Source organism: Jaculus jaculus, chromosome 3, assembly GCF_020740685.1.
Source record: "Jaculus jaculus isolate mJacJac1 chromosome 3, mJacJac1.mat.Y.cur, whole genome shotgun sequence".
In the NCBI taxonomy this organism is placed as follows: domain Eukaryota; kingdom Metazoa; phylum Chordata; class Mammalia; order Rodentia; family Dipodidae; genus Jaculus; species Jaculus jaculus.
The window spans coordinates 174,656,527-174,680,841 of NC_059104.1; the positions used below are offsets into that span (position 1 = coordinate 174,656,527).

At 41.0% G+C, this 24,315-nt stretch overlaps 2 protein-coding genes across 2 annotated transcripts; both read left to right on the plus strand.

The window, feature by feature from the left end:
- Positions 1-3,815: 3,815 nt before the first annotated feature.
- On the plus strand, positions 3,816-4,781 carry LOC123459500 (olfactory receptor 10T2-like). Its single transcript, XM_045146139.1, has one exon. It carries the CDS (start codon positions 3,816-3,818, stop codon positions 4,779-4,781), a length of 966 nt encoding a protein of 321 aa, XP_045002074.1.
- Positions 4,782-22,857: 18,076 nt separating this feature from the next.
- On the plus strand, positions 22,858-23,796 carry LOC101597060 (olfactory receptor 1030-like). The gene has a single exon (XM_004650692.3). The coding sequence runs from the start codon at positions 22,858-22,860 to the stop codon at positions 23,794-23,796; it is 939 nt and encodes a 312-aa protein (XP_004650749.2).
- The last annotated feature ends 519 nt before the right edge of the window (positions 23,797-24,315 follow it).

The following is a 24,315-nucleotide window of genomic DNA, read 5'->3' on the forward strand; positions in this document are numbered from 1 at the left end:
AATGAGAACTAGAAGATTGCTAAAGCACCTTTCTATGTCTGTGAGTGCATTTCTAAGAGCACTAATCAAGAGGGAAAGACCTATCATGATGGTGAGTGGTACCATCTCATAGACTTGGGACCTGGATGGAATAAAAGAGGACAAAACATGGAAGCTAAGTGAGCACAGGCATCATTTCTCTTCTTCCTATCTACCACAAGGTGAAAAAGAACCTCTTCCACCTGCTCCAAACATTCTGGTGTTCAACCCTGTCTCAGGCCCTCAGAATGGAATCTAAAACCATGACCCAAAATAAACAATTACTCCACTCAATTTGCTCCCTGTAGTATTTTGGTCACAGCTATGGAAGGCTAAGTAATCCACAGACAGATCTAATATATAAGCAAAGGGTATCCAAGAGACTTCTATAATGAAAATCAGTAGCATGGTGATCAATTTGCTACAGAAAAACTCCTAGTTAGTAAAGTATCGGAGCGGGAGACCAGAGACTACAGGCTGTTACAAAAAATCTAAAGAAGTGGGCTGGAGAGATGGCTTAGCGGTTAAGCGCTTGCCTGTGAAGCCTAAGGACCCCAGTTCGAGGCTCGGTTCCCCAGGTCCCACGTTAGCCAGATGCACAAGGGGGCGCACACGTCTGGAGTTCGCTTGCAGAGGCTGGAAGCCCTGGCGCGCCCATTCTCTCTCTCCCTCTATCTGTCTTTCTCTCTGTGTCTGTCGCTCTCAACTAAATAAATTAAAAAAAAAAAAATCTAAAGAAGTGCTAAAATAGAATGGAGATGTTTATGGCTAGGATAGCAAAGTCTGGAAGACATGGACAGCAGTACAGAATGAGCCATCAAAGGAATAGCACCAAATGAATTAGAAAATGTATAAAACACTAATGAAGGAGAGGAAGGTTAGGCAGAGAGAACACTCTATGCAAAGCATAGAAGCGTAAAGGACCAGGGTGTTTCTGAAAAACCAAGGGTACTATCTGGATTGGGTTCAGTGTAAGTAAAATAAGCTGCACTAAGGAAATTTTCTATTCATTTGTAAAGAGTATTGAACCTCATTCTGGGACATTTGTATTTCCTCCTATAAACAGTGGACACTTCTGCACTATTTTGACACTATCAACTGATATATCCTATATGTAAGAATCTAAGCATGCGGTCAGATAGTGAGTAATGAAATGAAAATTAAGCATGCTGTGACTAATAAACTAACGGGATGCCATATTCTCCTCTAGAAATATCCAAGGCAATAACAAATTTAAAATAAATGTAAAGAATATAAACATCTAAATTTTTTTTTAATTTATTAGTTTTCTTTTCAGTAAATACAAGCAGTTTGGTACCATTATTTAGGCTCATCTGTGATCTACCCCCTCCCATTAGACCCTCCTTGTTAATGAAAATGGGTTGTGCATTGTGGAGTTAGCCCCCAGTTATTGGTATGATAAATGTCTCTGCAAATCTAAATTTAAGAAAAGATTTACTGGCTATAAAATTGAGAAAGGAGTAAAAACTAGCCATAGATAGCTCTCTGATGACTATCAATAACTCAAACAGGACATATAGGAGGAGCAATATGGTCAGTTACACTCTGAAAACTTTGTTTTTAATACTTGGAAGACATTTTGGCATTGGGGATGATCCAGAGAAATTTTGTCTTTTTTCCATAAAGATTAAATTATAATTATAAAAGGTAAGTACTAAGCGAAGGAACAAAAATTGAAAATATTTTCTGTTAGCAGTAAGTGCAGGGAAAAGTCCAGAGGAAGGCGTCTATGGCAGGGGCGCTCAATGATAAGCCATATCCATTTCAGTGAAGACTGCTTGAGATTTGTGCCCACTCTAAAGCCTTTGAATCAGCTGGGACCTGTGTCTGTGATGTTCTCTTCCTTATCTTCACACAGTCTTTGCAAACTGTCACTCTACTCATCATTGAAGTACCTTACGACCTCACAGAGTGATTTCTCGGCTGTGTAAAAACAATATCCATGATCTAGCACATCACAGAGATTCTACATGTTTGCTCCATGCTCTTTCCCCATGTCTGGTTCATCATGAGTATTTAGTCAATACATGTTGAATGAATTCATAATTTCTGAGAATCAATCAATAATTCTAACAAAACTTCCTTCTTTTGCAAAATCAGTGATTGTTCCTACCACATATCCTTGTGAATGTTTTATGAGACAGCATGGTCTGACCTCAGCCTATTTTGTAGCACATTATTAGTATTAAGTAGGTTATGGTTACCAAGCCTGACACCTATTATATTCTGTACCCAAACTACAATATAAATATCAAATAGATACTTGAAATAATAGAATCATCTGTTATCATCTTTTTTTTTTCTTTTAATCTCTATGAATACTACAGAATAATTTCCAGCTAGCACCTCTTTCCCTATCTGTTCTCCCATTTCTTCATTTTCTACACCTGATTTCTTATGGCTTTTCTTCCCATTTACCCTTAACAGTGACTGAAGTTAAAATCAAAATTCTATGGAGCATTGACCAATTATTTTTTGGTTGTCAACTTCTGCATGGCCTGGAAATTTAATGAACACATGAGTCATAAATATGATGTGACCTGAGGAATTTGAGATGAGTCTTTCAGGTATGTAATGAAAAGAAAATATTTAAGTATACTAACTGAAAAAAATGTCCTATAAGTTCAGTTAAAAAGTCAAAAGTTGGGGCTGCAGAAATGGCTTAGCGGTTAAGGCATTTGCCTGCAAAGCCAAAGGACCTCAGTTCAATTCCCCAGGACCCACATAAGCCAAATGCACAAGATGGCATATGCGTCTGGAGTTAATTTCCAGTGGCTGGAGGCCCTGGTGTGCCCATTCTCTCTCTTTCTCTCTCTCTCAAGTAAATAACCAAATAAATAATAAATAATGTTTAGAAAACTCAAAAGTTGAACAAATAATTACAACCAAAATTTGACATTCTGGAGTGTCTTCAAAATCAGTTACCTTATCACATTGTCTTATGTAATTGTAAAAGAAGTTCAAAATTATTGAGAACTACAGACACACCATATCACAAGCATTAGCATAGATTTAAATCCAGCTGAAATTACTTGTTAAATTCCTTTATTTCATCTCGTTAGTTGCATAATTATCACCCTTGGAACTAAGGAATGCTAGGGATCTCAGATAGAAATACAATTATAAAGAGAAAATTGTCTTTTAGAAATTTCCATTGTTTCTCCAAAATATGTAAATGTTATGTTAATTTTACATAATTTAATGAATGGGTTTTTATTTATGCAGTCTTGAGCATGCCAGGGTATCACTGAACATAAAGTGCATTTAAAAAATATGACATCAAAAAATCCAGTGAGGCTGGGCGTGGGCACATGCCTTTAATCCCAGCACTCGGGAGGCAGAAGTAGGAGGATTGCCATGAATTCAAGGCTACCCTGAGACTACATAGTGAATTCCAGGTCAGCCTGAGCTAGAGTGAAACCCTACCTCAGGAAAAAAAAAATCCAGTGTGTAAGAATACAGCAATTAAGTATACTTCCTCTCTCATGTACATCCTGATTGGAAGAAAGACATAAAGACTAGTTTCGTAAATAGAATCTAAGATGATACTTCTATGGAGTTTAAACAAATTCTCCTCATCACTTAGGCTCCTGACCTTGACTTTAACCACATGCATCTAGCTCCTTTTTGACGAACACTTTCATTCAGCTCTCTTACACCAGCCCAGGGGCTCCTGATGAAGGTCCAGGTGGCATCAGTGCAGAAGCTGTCCGCAGTCATCTGAGTCTTGACCTCACCAGTACTGTCCTGTGGGTGCAGCTGCTGGCAGGGGGAGGATGGGCAATCGCACAGCAGTGAGCACTTTCCTTCTGTGGGGATTCTCCAGCTTCCCAGAGCTGCAGCATCTGCTCTTTGTCGTGATTTTCCTTTCCCACATAACCATCCTTCTAGCAAATGCATCCATAATGGTGACCATCAGGCTCAACCGCAGCCTCCACAAGCCCATGTACTTTTTCCTCTTTGGCCTGTCTCTCTCTGAGACCTGCACCACCATGGTCATCATCCCCCGCATGCTGGTGGACCTGCTGTCAGCGAGCAAGACCATTTCTCTCCCCGAGTGTGCCACGCAGATGCTCTTCTTCTTCGGCTTGGGAGCCAACAACTGCTTCATCTTGTCTGCCATGTCCTATGACCGTTACACCGCCATCCGCAACCCACTACATTATCCCATCCTGATGACCCAAAAGGTCTGCTTTCAGCTCATGGGGGCTTCGTGTGTGCTCGGCTTCCTTATTTCTCTGTGCATTGTCATCATAGTATTTAACTTGTCTTTCTGTAACTCCAATATCATTCAGCACTTCTTCTGTGACATTGCACCTGTGGTCTCCCTTGCCTGTAACTACACCATCTTGCAGCAGATGGCTCTCCTTACATTCACTGCCTTTGTGTTGGTGGGCAGCTTTAGTTTAATTATGATTTCTTATGTCTTCATTGTGGCCACAGTTGTGAAGATGCCCTCTGCAGAGGGGAGGTATAAGACCTTCTCCACATGCTCTTCTCACTTCACGGTGGTGTTCATACATTATGGATTTGCTTGCTTTGTCTATTTGAGAACTAAGAACAGTGACTCCTTTGGGGAAGATACACTAATGGCAGTAACATACACAGTCCTGACCCCTCTACTCAACCCCATCATTTACAGTCTAAGGAACAAAGACATGCAGACAGCCCTAAGGAAAGACCTAGGCAATGTAATCAGGTTGTTCCCTCAAATAGTAGATAAACGAACCCAGAAAAATTAAAAGATTTATTTATACAGTGTTGGGAAAAACAGAGTACTTACAATTAAAATCATGAAATAGCATACAAAGCAAGTATTAGATTGTTCTCTAGTTCCCTAATATTTTCTAGTTTTAGTCTTCCTACTACAAAACCACATAGAATTTTTAAAATACTAAAATGTCATTACACATTTATATGTACATATATACACATGTAAATATACATATATGTACATACTAAACATATCAAAACATGTTTTTAAATACTATAATTTTATATGATTGACTCTGTGTAAGTAAAATATTATGCTAAAAGGAAAGAATGATAGTGAAAAGAGGAGGGAGAGGCAGGCAGAAGAGAAAAATGATAAGTAGAATAGAAAGATAACTGTAGTAAAAAGAGAATGAAAAGCTTCCCAAATTTAGAGTTTAAAAAGGTAATGATCACAACTGAGAGAAATTTCATTCAACTCAATTCCAGCAAATGATGAAAACAAGGTTAGAATGAATAAATTTCGAGCCGGGCATGGGTGGTGGTGCACGCCTTTAATCCCAGCACTCAGGAGGCAGAGGTAGGAGGATTGCCATGAGTTCAAGGCCACCCTGAGATGACAGAGTTAATTCCAGGTCAGCCTGGACCAGAGTGAGACCCTGCCTCGAAAAACCAAAAACAAAAAAAGAATGAAGAAATTTCTAGAATAAGCAAACTGTCACAAGGGACCTGAAGAAAAAAGACGAGCTTGGCATGATAGTGCATATCTGTATTCACACTACTGGGGAGGAAAAGGCCAGAAGACTGTGAGTTTGAGGCCAGCCTATACTACATAGCAAGTGAGAAAAACAAAGGGAGAGACAGATAGAGAGGAGGAAGAGAAAAGAGATTTTTTAACATACCACATTCTAAAAAGTATGTAGAAAAATCTGTCAAAAACTCCCTTCTCCAACAAAAGATTAGATTAGGTGCTTCATAACTGACTTCTTCCAGACTTCATATAACAAGTAATTCATGCTGGAGGTAGAGCCCTGCCTAATACAGTGAGGTCCTAGATTCAATCCCTAGCACCAGAAAATATAATAATTCTAATGTTATTAAAGTGAGTTAGAACCCAGATAATGATACATAGTATCCCATTTTTGAAACCTAGAGAAGTACTGTATGTAACTACAATCCAAGTAGAAAAAATACTTCAGTGAGGGTCTCAAATGTGTTGTGAGAAAAGCAGGTGCTGTGAGGAAAGCTAAGCATTTTTAGGTCACATAGACAAATGGCTCTTCACGTGAGGAACAATGCTACTAATTCTGTGACAGGACCAGTAGATTGATTTGAGTAAAAGAGCCAAAGCCTTTAGCACAGGCTTTAATAAGTGAGAAAAAAAAATAGTTGGTCAATAAGAGACTCTGACATCAATGGTCTTTTAGTTTATATTTGTAGCTAGTACTGGCATCAATAAAAGACATGTTTTGTCATAAAGCTGGCCAATAGAGGCCTGGAGAGATTGCCCGGTGGTTCAGAAATCTTCCTGTGTAAGCATGAGGGCCTCAGGATACTTGAGACTGCCTGAGTTTGATTCCCCAGCACCCATGTAAACAGCTGCACATGGCCCCATACATCTATGATCATAGTCTTGTGGGAGGCAGAGACTGGAGACTCACGAGGCTTATGAAAACAAGCCCTAGAATCAGTGAGAGATTTCTGTCACGAACACATGCTAACGAGTGATGCAGGGGGGGGAGGGGATATCTGATGTTCTCCTCTTGATGTGCAAGCCTAGGGTGCCCCATATACACATACACTGCACACACCTATATATGTACATATTACACACAGACACACACACACAGCCCAATAAATGATTGAGAACTATGGTGAAGAGCCAGGAGGATGTCAACATTGGTTGCTGGTGCCAGGAACACAGGGGAGTGAACAGCATCTCTTCAACAGAGCTGAGAAGACAATGTGTTTTTCTCTGAAAACCAGACTGAGTTATGACTAAGAGATGGCGAATATACTCTGTGAAAGTTTATGGATTCCAGAATAAAAGGTGCAGAATTTGAAGAGCCATGGCCAAAAAGGGAGGATCCAGGGCTGGAAAGATTGCTTAGGACTTACGGTGCTTGCCTACAAAGACAAAGGGCTCAGGTCTGACTTCCCAAGACCCGTGAAAGCCAGATGCACAAGGGGGCACATGCATCTGGAGTTTGTTTGCAGTATCTCTCTGCATATATCTGCCTCTTTATCCCTCACAAAAATAAATGAATAAAATAAGATTTTTTTCATTTTTGTCCCATCCCGCGGGACCTAGTTATTCATGGGGGCGAGGAGGGCCCTAACCTGAAATAAGATGGGCGAGAGAGAGGAAGAGACTCAAGCAAATGTACACTTGTCAAGAGTCCCATTTTATTGAGCCACAGCGGCCTTTTTAAGGGTTAGGGTTAGGGTTAGGGTCTTGGGTGAGGGGGGGCTGGAGGAGGCAGGTGGTGGAAAGTTACAGAATCTTCTTGGCCTTTGGCCTAGGACACTTTGCGGTTATTCCAAGAATTCATAGTACAGTTCTCACATCTCTGCAATTGCCAGGCAGGGTGTTAATTAGTTAGGTGTGGTGGGGTGGGGGGATGGAATCAATTAGGTATGGCAGGGTGGGGGGATGAGGAAAGGTCAGAAGTTGCTCAGGGCAGAAGTTGCTCAGGACAGAGGTTATCTCAGGGCAAAGGTCTGTTCAGGGCTCATCTCCTCATCTCCAACACATTTTTTTGTATTTATCTATTTGAGAGAGACAGACACAGAGAGAAAGGCAGAGAGAATGAGAGAATGGCCATACCATGGCCTCCAGCCACTGCAAACGAACTCCAGATGCATGCGCCCCCTTGTGCATCTGGCTAACGTGGGTCCTGGGGAATTGAGCCTTGAACTGGGGTCCTTAGACTTCACAGGCAACGCTTAACTGCTAAGCCATCTCCCCAGCCCTAAAATAAGATTTTTTTTAAAGGAAAATCCAAAGAAAGAAAGCAGAGTGTTGCCCTGGTCTTTAGATCATCAGCTGAGACCAGTGTTAAACACAGATCACGTGTCACCTCCAGCCCCAATGCTTTGTTCAACACTGAATTACAATCTCTTTAATGTTCTCAATTCATCCATTTCACACATTCCATCATTTTATTTTCCCAACATCCCCTGCTAAGTATGAAAATATGTACTTCCCCCCATGTAACCATTTTTAGCTTTTTTATCTAATTATTTTAAGGCTTATTTTGAAATGTATCCAAGTCTTTTCCATTCACATAATAATGCATCTCAAAATAAATAAGCAGAGCTACAAAGAAAATTAATCAGGCCCGGTATGGTACTACATACCTTTAATCCCAGCACCTAGGAGGCAGAGGTAGGAGGATCACTGTGAATTCAAGGCCACCCTGAGACTACATAGTGAATTCCAGGTCAGCCTAGGTTAGAGTGAGATGCAACCTTAAAAAACCAAAAAAAAAAAAAGAAAAAGAAAAAGAGGGGCTGGAAAGATGGTTAAGCACTTGCCTGTGAAGTCTAAGGACCCCAGTCCAAGGCTTGATTCCCCAGGACACACATAAGCCAGATGCACAAGGTGGCACATGCATCTGAAGTTCATTTGCAGTGGCTGGAGGCCCTGGTACACCCATTCTCTGTCATTCTCCCCCCCCCCTCTCTCTCTGCCTCTTTCTCTCTTTGTCTGTCACTCTCAAATAAATAAATAAAAATAAACAAAAAAAGTTAAAAGAAAACTAATCATTAATAAGTCTGGCTTTTCATTTCTTTATGGCATCTCTAAAAGTTGCATGTATGAATGGGGAAAAAATGCTCAGAGTTATTTAACTAAAGCTATCCTTGGCTCTAAAATACCATACAAATCTGTAAGTTGTACAGAACTTCAGCAAGGTTTTGAAGTTTATTTTATTTTTGTATATTTAAGTGAAAAATTTTAAATACTGAAACTACCATTCTTTGCAAGTTACAAAACTGTAATTTCAAAGGAACAGAGACAATATTCTTTTGCCTGCCTTCTCCAAAAACATTAAGTCCAAGCTTCAACTTGGAATGTAACCATAACTTTTTCTGGCTACTTCAAGATAACAGGCATCCTATAACAAGAAAAAGAGCCAGTGGAGGACTGAGGAAATAGGTAAGTAGGTAAATTACTTTCCTTGCAGCATGAGGACCTGCATTCAATCCCCAAAACCCATGTTAAAATGTGAGGCGCGGTGATATCCACCTGCAAAACCAGCTCTGGAGAAGTGGAGACACAATGATCCTTGGAGCTCACAGGCCAGTGACCTTAGCTTATTTGGTGAGCTCAAGGAATGCCTCAGAAAGACACCTGAGATTGTTGACTGGCTGCTGCACAAATGTGCACACGCGCACACACACACACACACACACACACACACACATACACACACTTGTCCACACACAGGAATACCCATATTCGAGCATACTAAATACATGCATGTAATAAATAAATATCTAAGTAAGTAAGAATCATTTGGGTAGAGCTGGAACTTAGCTGACCCTGGAAATGGGAAGGCTTCCATAAAGATGGCCACAGACTCTAGCTGAAATTGAATATGTTTTCTTGGTAGTTGCAGTGATTTGATTCAGGTGGCCCCCCATAAACTTAGGTTTTCTGAATGCTAGGTTCCCAGCTGATAGAGATTTGGGAATTAACACCTCCTGGAGGCAGTGCATTGTTGGGGGCGGGCTTATGGATGTTATAGCCAGAGTCCCCTTGCCAGTGTTTATCACACTCTCCTGTTGCTATTGTCCACCTGATGTTGGCCAGGGGGTGATGTCCACCCTCTGCTCATGCCATCATTTTCCCTGCCATCATGTAGCTTCCCCCTCAAGCCTGTAAACCAAAATAAGCTTCTTTTTCCCACAAGCTATTCTTGGTTGGGTGATTTCTACAAGCAATGGGAACCTGGCTGAAGCAGTAGTCTTAGAGGTGATGAATAATTAAGTGTGAGGTCAATCAGCAGCCATTCTTATAAATGTCCATGTACAAAAGCAGGTGGATTTTCCCATGGAGAAATCATGCCCACATTCAGACCCTCACTGACACTGCTGCATCTTCCTCCAGATCTCTTCTGCATCTGTTTGCATGCTTTTTCTTTCTTTTTTTTGGCCAATTTTTTTAAATTTTATTTTAATTTTGTAATTAGTTTTCTATTCAGCAAATACAGGCAGTTTGGTACCATTATTAGGCTCCCTCCCCAAAGGGCCCTCCTTGTTGATGTATATGGGTCGAGCATGTGAAGTTAGCCCACAGTTATTGGTACGATAAATGTCTCTGTATATCATGACCCAACATGTGGCTCTGACATTCTTTCCGCCCCCTCTTCCGCAAAATTTCCCTGAGCCATGTTGGGTTCATTTTTGGTCTGCTTCAGTGATGAGGTGTTGGGGGCCTCTGAGGCTCTGGCTCTCTGAATTGGTAGGAGTTGATTTTTCTCTGTGTTGGTCTCCTTCCCCCTTGTGCTGGTATCCGGTTCATCAGGAAAACATCACCCTTGCTTGTTTCGCCAATTTTCCTTACTTTCACCTGGGGCCTTTTTGAGGTATGATGGGGTGGCTTTCTCCTTAGGATCTACATCTATCTGAAAAAGAGAAGCAGAGTCTCCAACGAAGAGTGAGTTAGCACCAGGACAAATGAGATAACCCTTACTTTTTTAATAGAGAGTTTAATAGGTGTAGGCCCTCTTGTAGCCCATGATTGATGGTAGCTTGATATTGGAGAGTGGGCTTATGTTTCGATATGGTTCTGACTTGTTTCCCAGCTCCAGCTATGGGTCCTGTACCACTGAGGGGATCAGTTAGCCAAATCAAGAGCAGTTGGTTCCCCACCATGGCAGTGTGCCACTATTGCACTTGTGTGGGCATCACAACAGGTTATTTGCTCCTAAGTAGGTTAGACCATGAGTTGCTTGGACAGATATTGGTCATTTCTCCCAGTTGCCCATGTAGCACCTTCTGGCACTAGACATGCTGACTGTCTGAGGACTGACTCTCTCCTGGCCTCCAGCCATGCCATTCCATTATACTTGTCAGCTGCATATGGAGTCTTCAGCAATAGGGTCTTACCACTGACCTTTGGTGGGTCATCAAGTACTCTGACAGAAGTCTGTCATTCTTTTAGGAAACCTTGTAGGTTTCTCTGATCAAAAGCTCATTGTGGATGCTTGTACTGTGAGTTACAGGTCAGTTGCACGCTTTTTCCATTCAGTCTGCAGTGCATATATGGAAACAACGTTGCATGGATCTACCAACTATGGGGAATAAAGTTATAATTTATTATAGATGTTACAGTCTGCTTGCAAAGGTTCTTTCCACAGTCATCAGCACATGTTAACCTATAAATGTACTTATGTATGATACTTCCCACTGAGGATTGAAGGTCTTGCTCAATTTTTTTCTCCCACTTTCTTTAAAAATAATTGCTCAGAGCTGTCATTCTAACTGGAGCATTTTTGCTTAACTATTGCTGCCTCTCTAGAGCTTTAAATCATTACAGTGGGGTCATAGCAGCTAAGTATCACCTTATTAATCTGCTTCTGCGCCATAATCTGTGCTTCTCGCCTGGGTCTTCACTATCTCGACATGTCTGAAAGGTCTAGCCAAAACTCTAGGCTATGCAGGTGACAAGGAGGGACTGTCCTTTCGCCTCACACAGGCTCTGCAGGACCCAGGGGCTTGGTGGTGAGGAGGTGGATCTCACGAGAACCTTGTGGCAGACTTACCCAAGCTGAAGGTCTACAATGACTAAGGACAGCTTTGTGCTCCTTATTTTTGTTGTTGTTGTTTTGTTTTTCTTCCTCCTCCTCTCCCTACTTTTTTAAACAGTTATTCCCAGCCATATAAGAAGCTTTCAGAAACCAGCATGGATCTACCAAGTATGGGGAATAAAGTTACTGTCTTTGCATCTTCACATCCTATAAAATACACAAGCAAAATTGTAGCATGATGTGAAATGCCCTACGTCAGCCTAAATATTTGGGAGTTTTTGTAACTTATCGCAATTACATGTTTGTGTTACTTTTTTTTTTTTTTTTTTTTAATTTGAAACCTGCTTTTCTACCTTTGAAAGGGAAGCAGTTGTTGATGGGGAGAAAGAACACACTAACATTTGAATGGCTGTACTGTGACTTTGTGAAAGTGGATTTCTTCTTCAGTAAGAAGCTTTTTTTTTTTTTTTGATCAGTGTTCTATTCTTAAATCATAAATGGTTGAACTATTTTATTTTTATGAAACTCCACCGTTTTATCCTCTCATGGAGTAATTCTGAGTTACTTCATAAGCAAGAAGTCACAGCTATCCTTCAATATGTTCATCTTCTTTGCCGCTTTATTCCTGTCTGCTTCCCTGGTGAAAATGTTGTGAAATAGATCTGCCTCTTGACCTGTAATGTGGAGCAGGAGACCCATGGGAATAGGAACGCTTTCAGAACCATAAGGTAAGTGACATTAAGTAGGGAGTAAGGCAGTACCTGAGGGGATCATTCACACTCTAAATAAATTTGAACAAACCAAATTTTAACTACTTGGTTTGTTTTTCAGATGAAAACAAACTGCTATGGTACAGTATTTTAATACTGTGCTATATTACTGAATGATCACAATACCATATTGGAAGAAAAACAACACTTTATGGCCACTCCAATGAGTTCTAGAATCAAGAGCAAGATGGCTGAGTAGAAGATTGTAGCTTTTGATTTCCCACCAAAACATAAATAAGGCAGCAGCTGTCTACAGATGAAAAGACCTTGAAGGGAATGAAAAGTCCAGTTAAGAACACATAGCAACACAGTATAGATTAGAGGGAAGGAGACAGGGAGAAGGAGGAAGGAAGAGAGGAGAGAAGGGAAGGTGGAAAGAAGGAGAGAAGGTCCCATAGAATGGATGACTATGGAGAATGTCCAAGTAGATTTACATGGAGATGGCAATGAAAAAGGGAGATGGCCATCTGCACACACAGTGGGTGTCATCATGGTTCCAGGTTTGGAGAAAGATTTTACCTGCTATTATTACTGAGGTCTCTACCATCTCTCAAGTCAGCCAAGAGCTTTCCCACAGCGTTCACCAAAGACCCTGCTATGTTCTCTGCACTGACCTTAACACTCTGTTCTCTAGAGGACACCTGTAGCTTTAACCAGTGAGGTCACCAGCAGTAGTTGCTACTGGGCCTTCAGGGGAAAGAGGCCATCGTTGTACAGACTCCAGCTAACATTGTAAGGCTCAGGAACTAGAGCTGCCATGCCCTGTCAGCTTTATGTTCACTGGGACCACAAACTGCATCTGGTGTGTGTACCTGCATTTCAGACAGCCTCTTCTCTGTGTGTGCCACAGTCAGTCCAACCCACATCTCAGCAGCCCTTCATTGCATGTAGGTGGGGTTAACCCAATCTTTTGACTGCTCCACAGTTACCCACCTATCAGACCACCACATGAAGAACCACAAACCAGACATGGTATTGAGGTGTGATTACTCTCAGTCATGGCTTTCATAGCTAAAAGAGAGATCAAAAAGTCCACAGAAGCCTTCACCATTAATGGAAATGCCTACAGACATGGCCACTGAGGACCCAGTGTTGATTTTAACTGAAGAAGCAACAAGTTGCATGGAAACTGTAGAATTGGGCAACTCCCAGATCCATACATAACAGCCACAGTCCACCCGGCCATTCCCCTTTAATCCAGAAGGTTTTAATCCACCAAAATCAGCCCATAAATGTGTAGAAGAGCTGAGTGCTCCATTAAGTGTGCATTTATCAAGACAAGGCTATGAGAAACATGTAAATCGAGGGCATGTAATCTTTATGAAGCTGATTCAAAAAAATGGGGATCTGTGAACTGAAAACAATTCTTTCAAGGAATCTCAGCAAGCTATACAAGGGTATATAACCCATGGTGCCAAGAAAACAATATACAAAATAAAAATGTTCAGAAGATAGAAAAAGAACATAAATGATCCATAAAACTTAAGCTGGGGTTTTTTGTTTGTTTGTTTGTTTGTTTTGGTTTTTCGAGGTAGGGTCTCACTCTAGCCCAGGCTGACCTGGAATTCACTCTGTAGTCTCTGGGTGGCTTTGAACTCACAGCAGTCCTCCTACCTCTGCCTCCCAAGTCTGGGAATTAAGGCGTGCACCACCACGCCCAGTTCCTAAGCTGTTATTTTTCAGAAAGGAACAAGATCAAGTTTTTCTAGGCTTATCATATATATTCCATATATGTAGCCCACATATGCATCCTGAAGAGAGTTCAGAAATCTCTTTCATGGCATTGAGAGATGAATGGGTGAAAAGGCATAACTATTTTGAGAAGTGCTTGAGTAGCCTGTAGCCCAGGAATGTGGGTGGGAGATTTCATATCTAAAACAGGATCATATTTTAATGATACAAAAGCCCTTCCTAGGCTTAACAGCACCATATCAAGGTTGATGGGGAAATCATAATACGGTACCTGTATTAGTTACTTATCTCACCACTGTAACAAAATACCTACCAAAACCAACTTAAGAAGGAAGGTTTTACTTTGGGTAATGGTTTATAAAGGGATAGACCAGGGCCTTTGGGGATGGCTACTACCTATCACTGCTAATTTTCTAATCATTGCTGTTCGGTTCTACTAGCAAGTTAAAATAGGGACTAACTTACTATAATAATAATCAAATAAATTTTCAAGTTTACGAAAACAATTGCTATTCTTTGATCTGAGTCTAGACTTGGACTGCGCATTGGTGGCCCACAGTCAGTGGCCTGGCAGCTGTCTGGGGGCCAGACCAGCATTTGCTTATTTCGGTCTTAGGGATGAGTTGAGTTTGAGGACCAGGCCATGGATTTGCATCTCCATGCTTACAACTGAAGATGAGATTCAGAGGACTGCTAAGTGAGGCAGCATCTCCATCCCTCCCTTCCTCCCCAGAAGTAACATTTATGCATCTGCAAGTCAGCCCATATCCCTAGATAATGGGGTTGGAGAGAGCAACGAGGGATGTCATTAATGCTTAACCTCATTATACAGTCACCCCTTGATATCCATGGGGGATTGATCCGCTGGTCCTCCATGGATACAAAAATTCACAAATGCTCAAGTTCCTGATATAAAGTGATATAGGATGTACATCTTTCTGTATACTTCAGCTCATGTCTAGATCACTCACAATACCTAATAAAATGCAAATGTTATATAAATTGCTGTTGTTCTATATTGTATAAGAACTGGTAAGAAAAAAAGTCTATACTTATTCATTACAAATGCATTTTTTTTTCCAAATATTTTGGGTCTGGAGATTTAGCCCAGTAGGAGAGTGCTTTTCTAGCATACACCAGGCCTTGGACTCAATATTTAGTACCACCAAAAACAATTCAGTTCATAGTTGGTTTCAGGCATGGATCCAGAATGAAAACAATGGTAGGACCAACTATAATGTGTGTTTATACATACAAACATCAATCATAACTTTGAGAAATATGCTTTTCCCCTGTAAGGGCCTGAAAAATACATGACTCTTAAATTAAGCAAACATGTCATTATTAAATAAAATTTCTCAAATTTCTGCTGTCTTTATGGGGGGGCAGTAAATATCATCTGAATCAATGAAGCACAGACTTTTCAAGTTTCATTCAGAAGTCTATGCCAAGATTAAGACTGATTTGTTAGTTCAGCTATAATATGAGCAAATATGAGAAATAAGGAATATTATAGAAAGAATAGACACATGTTTCAAGCAAATAGATTCTGATTTGTAAATAATGAAACTAAAACACTCTGAAGGAGACTTTTGAAAAGCATTTTAAACTCACATTAAAAAAATTTTTTTTTAAATTTATTTATTTGAGAGTGACAGACACAGAGAGAAAGACAGATAGAGGGAGAGAGAGAAAGAGAATGGGCGCGCCAGGGCTTCCAGCCTCTGCAAACGAACTCCAGACGCGTGCGCCCCCTTGTGCATCTGGCTAACATGGGACCTGGGGAACCGAGCCTCAAACCGGGGTCCTTAGGCTTCACAGGCAAGCGCTTAACCGCTAAGCCATCTCTCCAGCCCTAAACTCATATTTAAGAAATACTCTTTGTAGAAATAACTCCTAACCAAAAAGATATCATAATTTCTATCTTATTTCGTATAAAATACTTAAACCAAGGGCTAAAGATGTAACTCAGTGGTAGAATGTTTTCCTAGCCTGTGCAAGACCCTGGTTTAAGTCCTGAGCACCTCAAAAAAAAGAAATGGGCATAGCAACTCATGCCTTGAGGATAAAGTAGAAAGATCATCATGAATTCAAGGTCAGCACAGGTTACAGAGTGAGTTCCAGATCAGCCTGAGATGAAGTGAGACCCTGCCTCAAATCAAAATGAAACAAAACAAAAATGCTTATACCTCAAAGCAAGTGCAAGAGCACCTTAGCTACTTCAGGACAAATGGTGTTGTAATTACCTTCTCATTGTTAGGAAAAAAACATCCAACCAAAAGTAGCTCACAAGGAAGAGGAAAGGATTTATTTTCATTTACGGTCTCAGGGGGAAGCTTCATGATGACAGAACAAAGGAGGTAAAGGAGAGGCTGGACATCACCTCTGCCGCAGCAGGTGGACAACAGCAGCAGGAGCGTGAGCCAAACTCTAGCGAAGGGGAGCTGGCTACAACCCCTGTAAGGCCGCTCCCAATAACGCACCTCTTCCAGCACGGCTCCACCTCCCAAACTACCAACAGCTGGGGACCAAGTATTCAAAACACATGAGCTTATGAGGGAGCATCTGATTCAAACCTCTACCCATATTTTTTTTTAATTTTTTTAAATTTTTTATTTTTATTTATTTGAGAGCAACAGACACAGAGAGAAAGACAGATAGAGGGAGAGAGAGAGAATGGGCGCGCCAGGGCTTCCAGCCTCTGCAAATGAACTCCAGATGCGTGCGCCCCCTTGTGCATCTGGCTAACGTGGGACCTGGGGAACCGAGCCTCAAACCGGGGTCCTTAGGCTTCACAGGCAAGCGCTTAACCGCTAAGCCATCTCTCCAGCCCTCTACCCATATTAATTCAGAGCTTACTTCGCAGTCCTAAGCAAGTATCACCAAATCTATATCGGTTCTTAGTTGTGGCAAAACAAAGCCTGGTTCCTACAAACCCAGCCTTTAGAAGACCTGGCTGGATTTTCCACCAGATATACCCTATTATTGGCCCGTTTTAGAACGAGAATTCCATTACAACTCAATTTTTTTAAAAAATACATTAAATGTCATCTGATCTGGGAATAGATAGTGAAATGATAATGTGGAAATGGGATACACATGGAAGAAGTCCACTGACTCCTTGCTGCTTGTCTCCTACACCATCCTGTTACTCACTAGCCAAGACAGGTGTATACTCCCAGAGACTCCAGACACACAAGCCCTGTTGCTTGCTATAGTAGCCTGGATTGGCCCACATACAGCATTTGCAAAATTGGTCTTCTCCAGCTAGTAAATCAGTGTTTACTCTCCCATATATGTACCCTAGAAATTCTCCACTCTAACCAGAATGGATAGCCAGGGTTCTACCTGCTACAAGTTTTTTAATATGACTAAGTCCATGAGAAAAGCCCAGTAGAACCACACCTGCAGGTCTCACTCAAATGTGCTTCCAGTTCCTCCCCATTTTGATCTGAATTTATGAACTGTGGAAATATTAAAGGATAGATGATGTGCTTTCTAATTTGAGAAGGTTCTGCCTTGCTTTGAGTGTCAAAGCCAAGGACCATATTCTTTGCATTTTAGAGCTGTGCTAAGTCACTTTAATTAGTGTTCTAGAAAACCCAGTTCTGGGGCTGGAGAGATGGCTTAGCGGTTAAACACTTGCCTGTGAAGCCTAAGAGCCCTGGTTTGAGGCTCAATTCCCCAGGACCCATGTTAGTCAGATGCGCAAGAGGGTGCATGCATCTGGAGTACATTTGCAGTGGCTGGAGGCCCTGGCGCGCCCATTCTCTCTCTCTCTCTCTCTCTCTCTCTCTCTCTCTCTCTCTCTCTTTCTCTGTCTCTTTCTCTCTCTGTCGCTGTCAAATAAATAAATAAAAATAAACAAAAAAAGAAAAAGAAAGCTCAATTCTGATCCTTTTGCCCATGTGACTATGACACATTGAGAAAATGACCTTGCCTACAACAGGGACATTAACTTGCTCACTGTCAATTCAGAGAGGAATGTGGAAAGAGGAGAGACAAGAAAGGAGGTCTAAGGGGCCATTAAAGCATTGAGCATGTGACCTGAGAGATGACTCAGTGGTTAAAAGCATTTACTTAGAAAGCTTATTGGCCCAGGTTTGATCCCCAAGTACACATGTGAAGCCAGAAACACAAAGTAGTTCATGCATGTGGAGTTTGTTTGCATTAGCAAGAGACCCTGGTCTTTCTCTTTCTATTTCTTTCTCTCGCCTTCCTTCTCTTTCCCTCCCTCCTTTTCAAATAAAAGTATTTAAAAATAAAGAACATTGGGTATATGACCTGTTTTGTAGTATGACTTTATTCCCTCATTATCATTCCTTAGTTTGACTCAGTGGGAAATATATAATAATAGGACTAATGTTTACTTTTCTCTGGCATTATCTTTTATGATAACATGATAGTTGTGATCACCTTTTCTTTGTAAACAAAAGTGTGCCTCTTAGCCATATAACATTTGTATAATCTTACCTGGTCCTCCATAAAGCATTCTCTGGACCTTCGCCCCCTGCTGCAACCTCAAGGCCACCCACAGCAGGTGTCCTGGCAAGAGGAAGAGAGCTGTATCTTAGCATCACATTGAAGTGTCAGGATTTAGGAGTTATCCTGAGAACAAGCCCCAAAGCTTCACACCCTGAGTCATCATTAGCTACTGGAATGACTCAGGGATTCTAATTCCCATGTGGATTTAAGACAAATGGAAAATATCTAACAGAAGCCATTCCTTGGAGACCAGGAAGATCTGGAATAACAAGAGATAACAGACTCATTGCACTTTAACTTTATAAATACTCACAGGTTTGAGAACATAGACTACAGAAACCAAGACTTGGAAGCAAACAGACATGAAGAGAATTGGTTGTGGGGCAGGATATACTCTGGATGCTTCCAGCACACTGGGAATCCTAACTCACTGCCCATTAGGTGCTTGGTAAGTTGTATTTACGGCTAAGACTACCATAACAAACCCACAAAGCAGCCGAGAATAGGGTTTTGGTTCTGGACTGTGGACAGCAGGGATGTTTCCTTTCGGCCAGAGGTGAAGTGGGAAAGGTCAGTTGACTTTTCTCTTTTGCTTGCATGCGATGGTGTGTGTGTGTACGCTGGCCTTCTGCAGCTGGCACAGAGGCTGCTGTTACAGCACCTCCGCTCTTCTACTCATCTGAGCCAGAGTCTCTTACTGATCTAGGAGCTTGCTGTTTTCTTCCCTTTCAGCCCCAGTGATTCTAGGCTTTCTGCTCCCCGGTGGGACCAGGGTTACAGATGCACATGACACGAGCAGATGTTTATGTCGGTCTTGGGGAACAAGCTGAACAAGCTCTAGCAGTCTCTCAGACACCCTCAGACCCTCATGCTTGTACATAAAGTGTTCTTAATGCTGGCTCATCTCTGCATCGCACAGTTGACTCACTTGAAAAAAATTAAGATTTTTTTTGTTTGTTCTTTATTTTTGGAATTGGGGGGTTGTATTGTCTGGGAGTTTTATTGTTTTGTTTTTGTGTTTTGGTCAGGTCAATGCCTTATTCTTTTTTTATTTTTATTTTTATTTTTTATTTATTTGACAGAGAAAGAGAGATTGAGAGAGAGAGAGAAAGAGAGAGAATGGACATGCCAGGGCTTCCATGCCACTACAAATGAACTCCAGATGCTTGCACCCCCTTGTGCATCTGGTTAACAGGGGTCCTGGGGAATCGAACCTGGGTCTTTTGGCTTTGCAGGCAAATGCCTTAACCACTAAGCCATCCCTACAGCCCAATGCCTTATTCTTTTAGGAAACTGCAGCAGGAACCTGATAAACTCATGAAGCTCTGAAATCACCTGCAAAATTTTGCACACATCAAACTTCCCTAGGAGTAGATATTTAGTTTTCCACATATTCTCAAAGTAGTTTCTGTGCCCCTCTTTTTCCACAGGTTAAGAATATCTCTTAGGTCAGTCAACACAGTTGTTTGAATTGCTCATAAATAATAAAAACGGTCAGTCCTCTACTTAATACACTCCCTTTTCTTCCATCCATCTATCTCTGAGTGTCTCCTACCCAATGTACTCATCACTCAGCTTCAATAATTATTTTTTTAATATTTTTATTTATTTATTTGAGAGCAACAGACAGAGAAAGAGGCAGATAGAGAGAGGGAGAGAAAATGGGCACGCCAGGGCCTTCAGCCACTGCAAACGAACTCCAGACACATGCACCCCCTTGTGCATCTGGCTAATGTGGGTCCTGGGAGTTGAGCCTCGAACTGGGGTCCTTAGGCTTCACAGGCAAGCACTTAACTGCTAAGCCATCTCTCCAGCCCAGTTTCAATAATTATTAATACCTGGCCAATCTTCCCTCATCCCCACAAATTTACCTCCCTATCGTTTGGTTTTGGCTTGAAGAAAGCCTGCAAATAAGATGCTCACATTCTTCTGGTGGGTAAAAACTCTTTAATCTTTCTGGCACTAGTTCAGTTGATTTCAAAGGCTGCCTATGCCCTATAGGTAATCACCCAAATTCCTTAAAATGGGACATAGATCCTCAAATTCCGAAAGTACACATGCAATTCTATCCATGTTTCTTATCACTCACAGGCAATATTAGCTTAAGATGCAAACATTTAAAAATACCTGCTTTATCTCTGCTTTTAAAAATCGTTTTGTTTTGTTTCTGGGTACAGTGGCACATGCCTTTAGTCTCAGAGCTGGCGAGGCAAAGGTAGGAGGACTGTTGTGAGCTCAAGGCCAGCCTGGGACTACAGAGTGAGTTCCAGGTTGGCCTGCGTTAAAGTGAGAACCTACCTCGAAAAAAAAAAAAAATTGTTTTGGCTAAGGCACTTGCCTGTAAAGCCAAAGAATCCAGGTTCAATTTGCCAGAACCCCTGTAAAGCTGGATGCACCACCAGATGGCACAAGTGTCTGGAGTTCGTTTATAGTGGCTAGAAGCCCTCGTGTGCCCATCCTCTCTGTATCTGTCTCTCTCACTCTCTCTCTCTCTCTCTAGCTCCCTCTCTCTCTCTCTTTCTCTTTATAATTTAAATATCAGTTTTAGGCACTACATAAGACATGAGACAAGGAGTATATGAAGGCAAAGGATGTGCCCACCCATCCCCCTTGTAGACCACCTTCCAGCTAACAGGACCCTTGTCTAAAAGACTCCCAGCATACCCCCAGAGTCTACAAGAGCCTCTTCACCATGTTTCTCATACCTAGGCTATCCAGCTGAGAGTTCACAGTTTGCAGGGACAGGGACAGTGTTTGTGCTTCCCTTGCCATTGGATTCCAGCCTAGTACTCAGAGGATCCCAAGAATTCTTTCCAGGGCATTAGAGAAGGGTAGTTGCTAAGAACAGAAGATAGAAAATATTTTATTAAGTTGTTATATTGCTGTTTAATTCGTAAATATTTTGGCATCTATACACATATGAGCCTGCATTTTGAATTCTTGCTTTGGACATTAACAAAGTCAATGGCAGAATCGTTCCTAGGAAGCTGCTACCTTTGCAGTTCTTCAAATGTTTGGTAACCTTGTGTTCACTACTCCTGCTGACTGCAATGCCAGAGACTCTCCCTTATAATTCTGAATCATTCTTCAAGAGATAAATGCAAAAATTGCTATAATAATCCATATTTTAACATTTCTCTGGAAGCATAGGCTATGGAAGAAGAAATAATATAAAGAATGAAGGAAATTTTTGTAGTTTTTTCATATTATGTGAATGTGCATTCAAATACCTGAGAGGATCAACTAAAAGTTAATTTTAAAGTGAAGGATATTGTGTTAAAGATAGTTGTAAAATTAGTTTACAAAAATCAATTGCAGGGCTAGGGAGATGATTCAGTGGCTAATGCTTGCAAAGCTGCCAGCCTGGGTTTGATTCCTCAGTACCCACATAAATCCATATACACAGGGTGACACGGACATCTAGAGTTAATTTGCAACAGCAAGGGTCACTTGTATGCCCACATGCATTATATAATATTATATATATGCATATATATAGGCATATATATATGTATATATATATATGCCTCTCTCTGTGTCCTTATAAATAAATATTTTAAAGACAATTTAAAAAAATCAACTGCTATTGCTTTTTCCTAGATGTAAATACTTAAAGGAACCACAAATTGAAAATAATTAAGACCTTATTCACAGTAATAACAAAAGTTAATGCCAATGAGTGTACTTTAAAGAATTATAAACAGTATAAATTTGTAAAATTTACAGAAAATATTCGAACTCTACCAGGAGAATCTGCAGTAAGTGTGCTTATATATCTTAGCTATAAAAAAGATTTCCAAGTTAATGTCAGTTAATGAAATAGCATCCCAAATGCAAACATTTTTTTTTCTAGATCTTGATAAAATAAGGCTAAGGCTTGTCTAGAGAATTATATTATGAGGATAGCCAGAAATTTTGCTGCTAGACATTAAAATGAAGTTTATTGTACTTAATGTTTGGTCCTGGGTTTGCAAGATTCTGTAAAAATTTCAAAAATTGACACAAGGACTTAAGAATGTTTTAGTAGACCTTAATAGAGTTTTAAATCAACAAATGTAGTGGTAAAATAACTTTAAAAAATTGCATTAGATCACCTGTGAGCCATTTGAAGGAATAGAGTCAGACTGGAGCGATGGCTTAGCAGTTAAGGTGCTTGCTTGCAAAGCCTAAGGACCCAGGTTTGACCTCTCTCCAGATCCCAGATAAGCTAGACAACACAAAGGTGAGGCAAGCACAAGGTAGCACATGCTCACTAGATGGCACAAGTATCTGGAGTTCGATTGGCGTGGCTTAACTTTTGACACTGGGTATGGAACAAAGACGTAAGGAGCTTTTGTTTTTAAGAATCTCATCGTCATTTTGAACCATATTATTTTTCTTTTCACAACAGGTGAAAGAACAAAATGGTGCGAGATAACCATACCACAGTGACAGAATTTGTCCTCATGGGACTCACAGACCTCCCTGAGCTTCAGCGCCCCCTCTTTGTAGTGTTCCTGGTAATTTATCTCATCACGCTAGCAGGAAACCTCGGCATGATCCTGCTCATCAAGGCAGACTCTCGGCTGCACACCCCCATGTACTATTTCCTCAGTCACCTGGCATTCATTGATTTTTGCTACTCCTCTTGCATTGGGCCCAAGATGCTGCAAAATTTATTGGTGAAGAAAAAGACCATCTCCTTTTCAGGCTGTTTTGCTCAGTTGTACTTCTCCAGTGCATTTGCAACTACCGAATGCTTCCTCTTGGCCACCATGGCCTATGACCGCTACATGGCCATCTGCAAGCCCCTGATTTATACAGCAATTATGACACAGCGGCTCTGCAAGGAGTTGGTGATAGGAGTCTATACCTACGGCTTCCTGAACTCAGTAGTACAGACAGTGCTGACGTTCCAGTTGTCTTTCTGCGACTCCAACGTGATTCACCACTTCTACTGCGCTGACCCCCCTCTCCTTGCCCTCTCGTGCTCAGACACCCACAACAAAGAGAGGCAGCTCCTGGTCTTTTCTGCAGTGAACTTCACTGGATCCCTCCTCACCATCCTCATCTCCTACGTCTGCATCCTCTTTTCCATTATAAAAATCCAGTCTTCCCAGGGCAAGTGCAAAGCGTTTTCCACCTGTGCCTCCCACCTCTCCGTGGTCATCATCTTCTATGGAACACTGTTTTTCATGTATCTGCAGCAACCAAGAGCAGGGAATTCGTGGAATTATAGCAAAGTGGTCTCTGTGTTTTATAGTCTTGTAATCCCCATGTTGAACCCCCTGATCTACAGCCTGAGGAATACAGATGTAAAGGACTCTCTGAGAAAGATGCTAGAGGGCAAAGCTTCATGGTGAGTGAGTTACCAGTATGTGGCACGAGGAAACAGGCCAATTGCTATCCAGTCAGGAACCAGTTAATCTAATTGTGGGATTTTAGTACCAAAAATACCTAGCCACTTGATTAGTAATGTTTAGCACAAGCATTCATCGTGGGCTGATTTATAAGCTAGAATGTCAATAATTATTCCCTTCATGTGTTGAAAATGAAGGAGCTTACTCCCCACTTGATAATAACTTTAGCTCTAGATTCATAAAGATATCAAAAACAGTATACTTTTGTTTAACTTCATATAACTGATATAAAACTCACACATGAAAATCTATAACGAGGAACATTTTTCCAGCTCAAAGAAGGTGATATTGGAGCAAGTTATTTGTTAATGTTTAAGAATATTCTTTTATAGCATTGTTATGGTGGTGGATATATTTCAAAACAACTCACAAAAGCATATTTAATCCTAATGTAGTTAAATCCTTTAATTATAATAAATCATAAATAATGCTGTAAATGAACAATAGAGAAAGTACTATTGT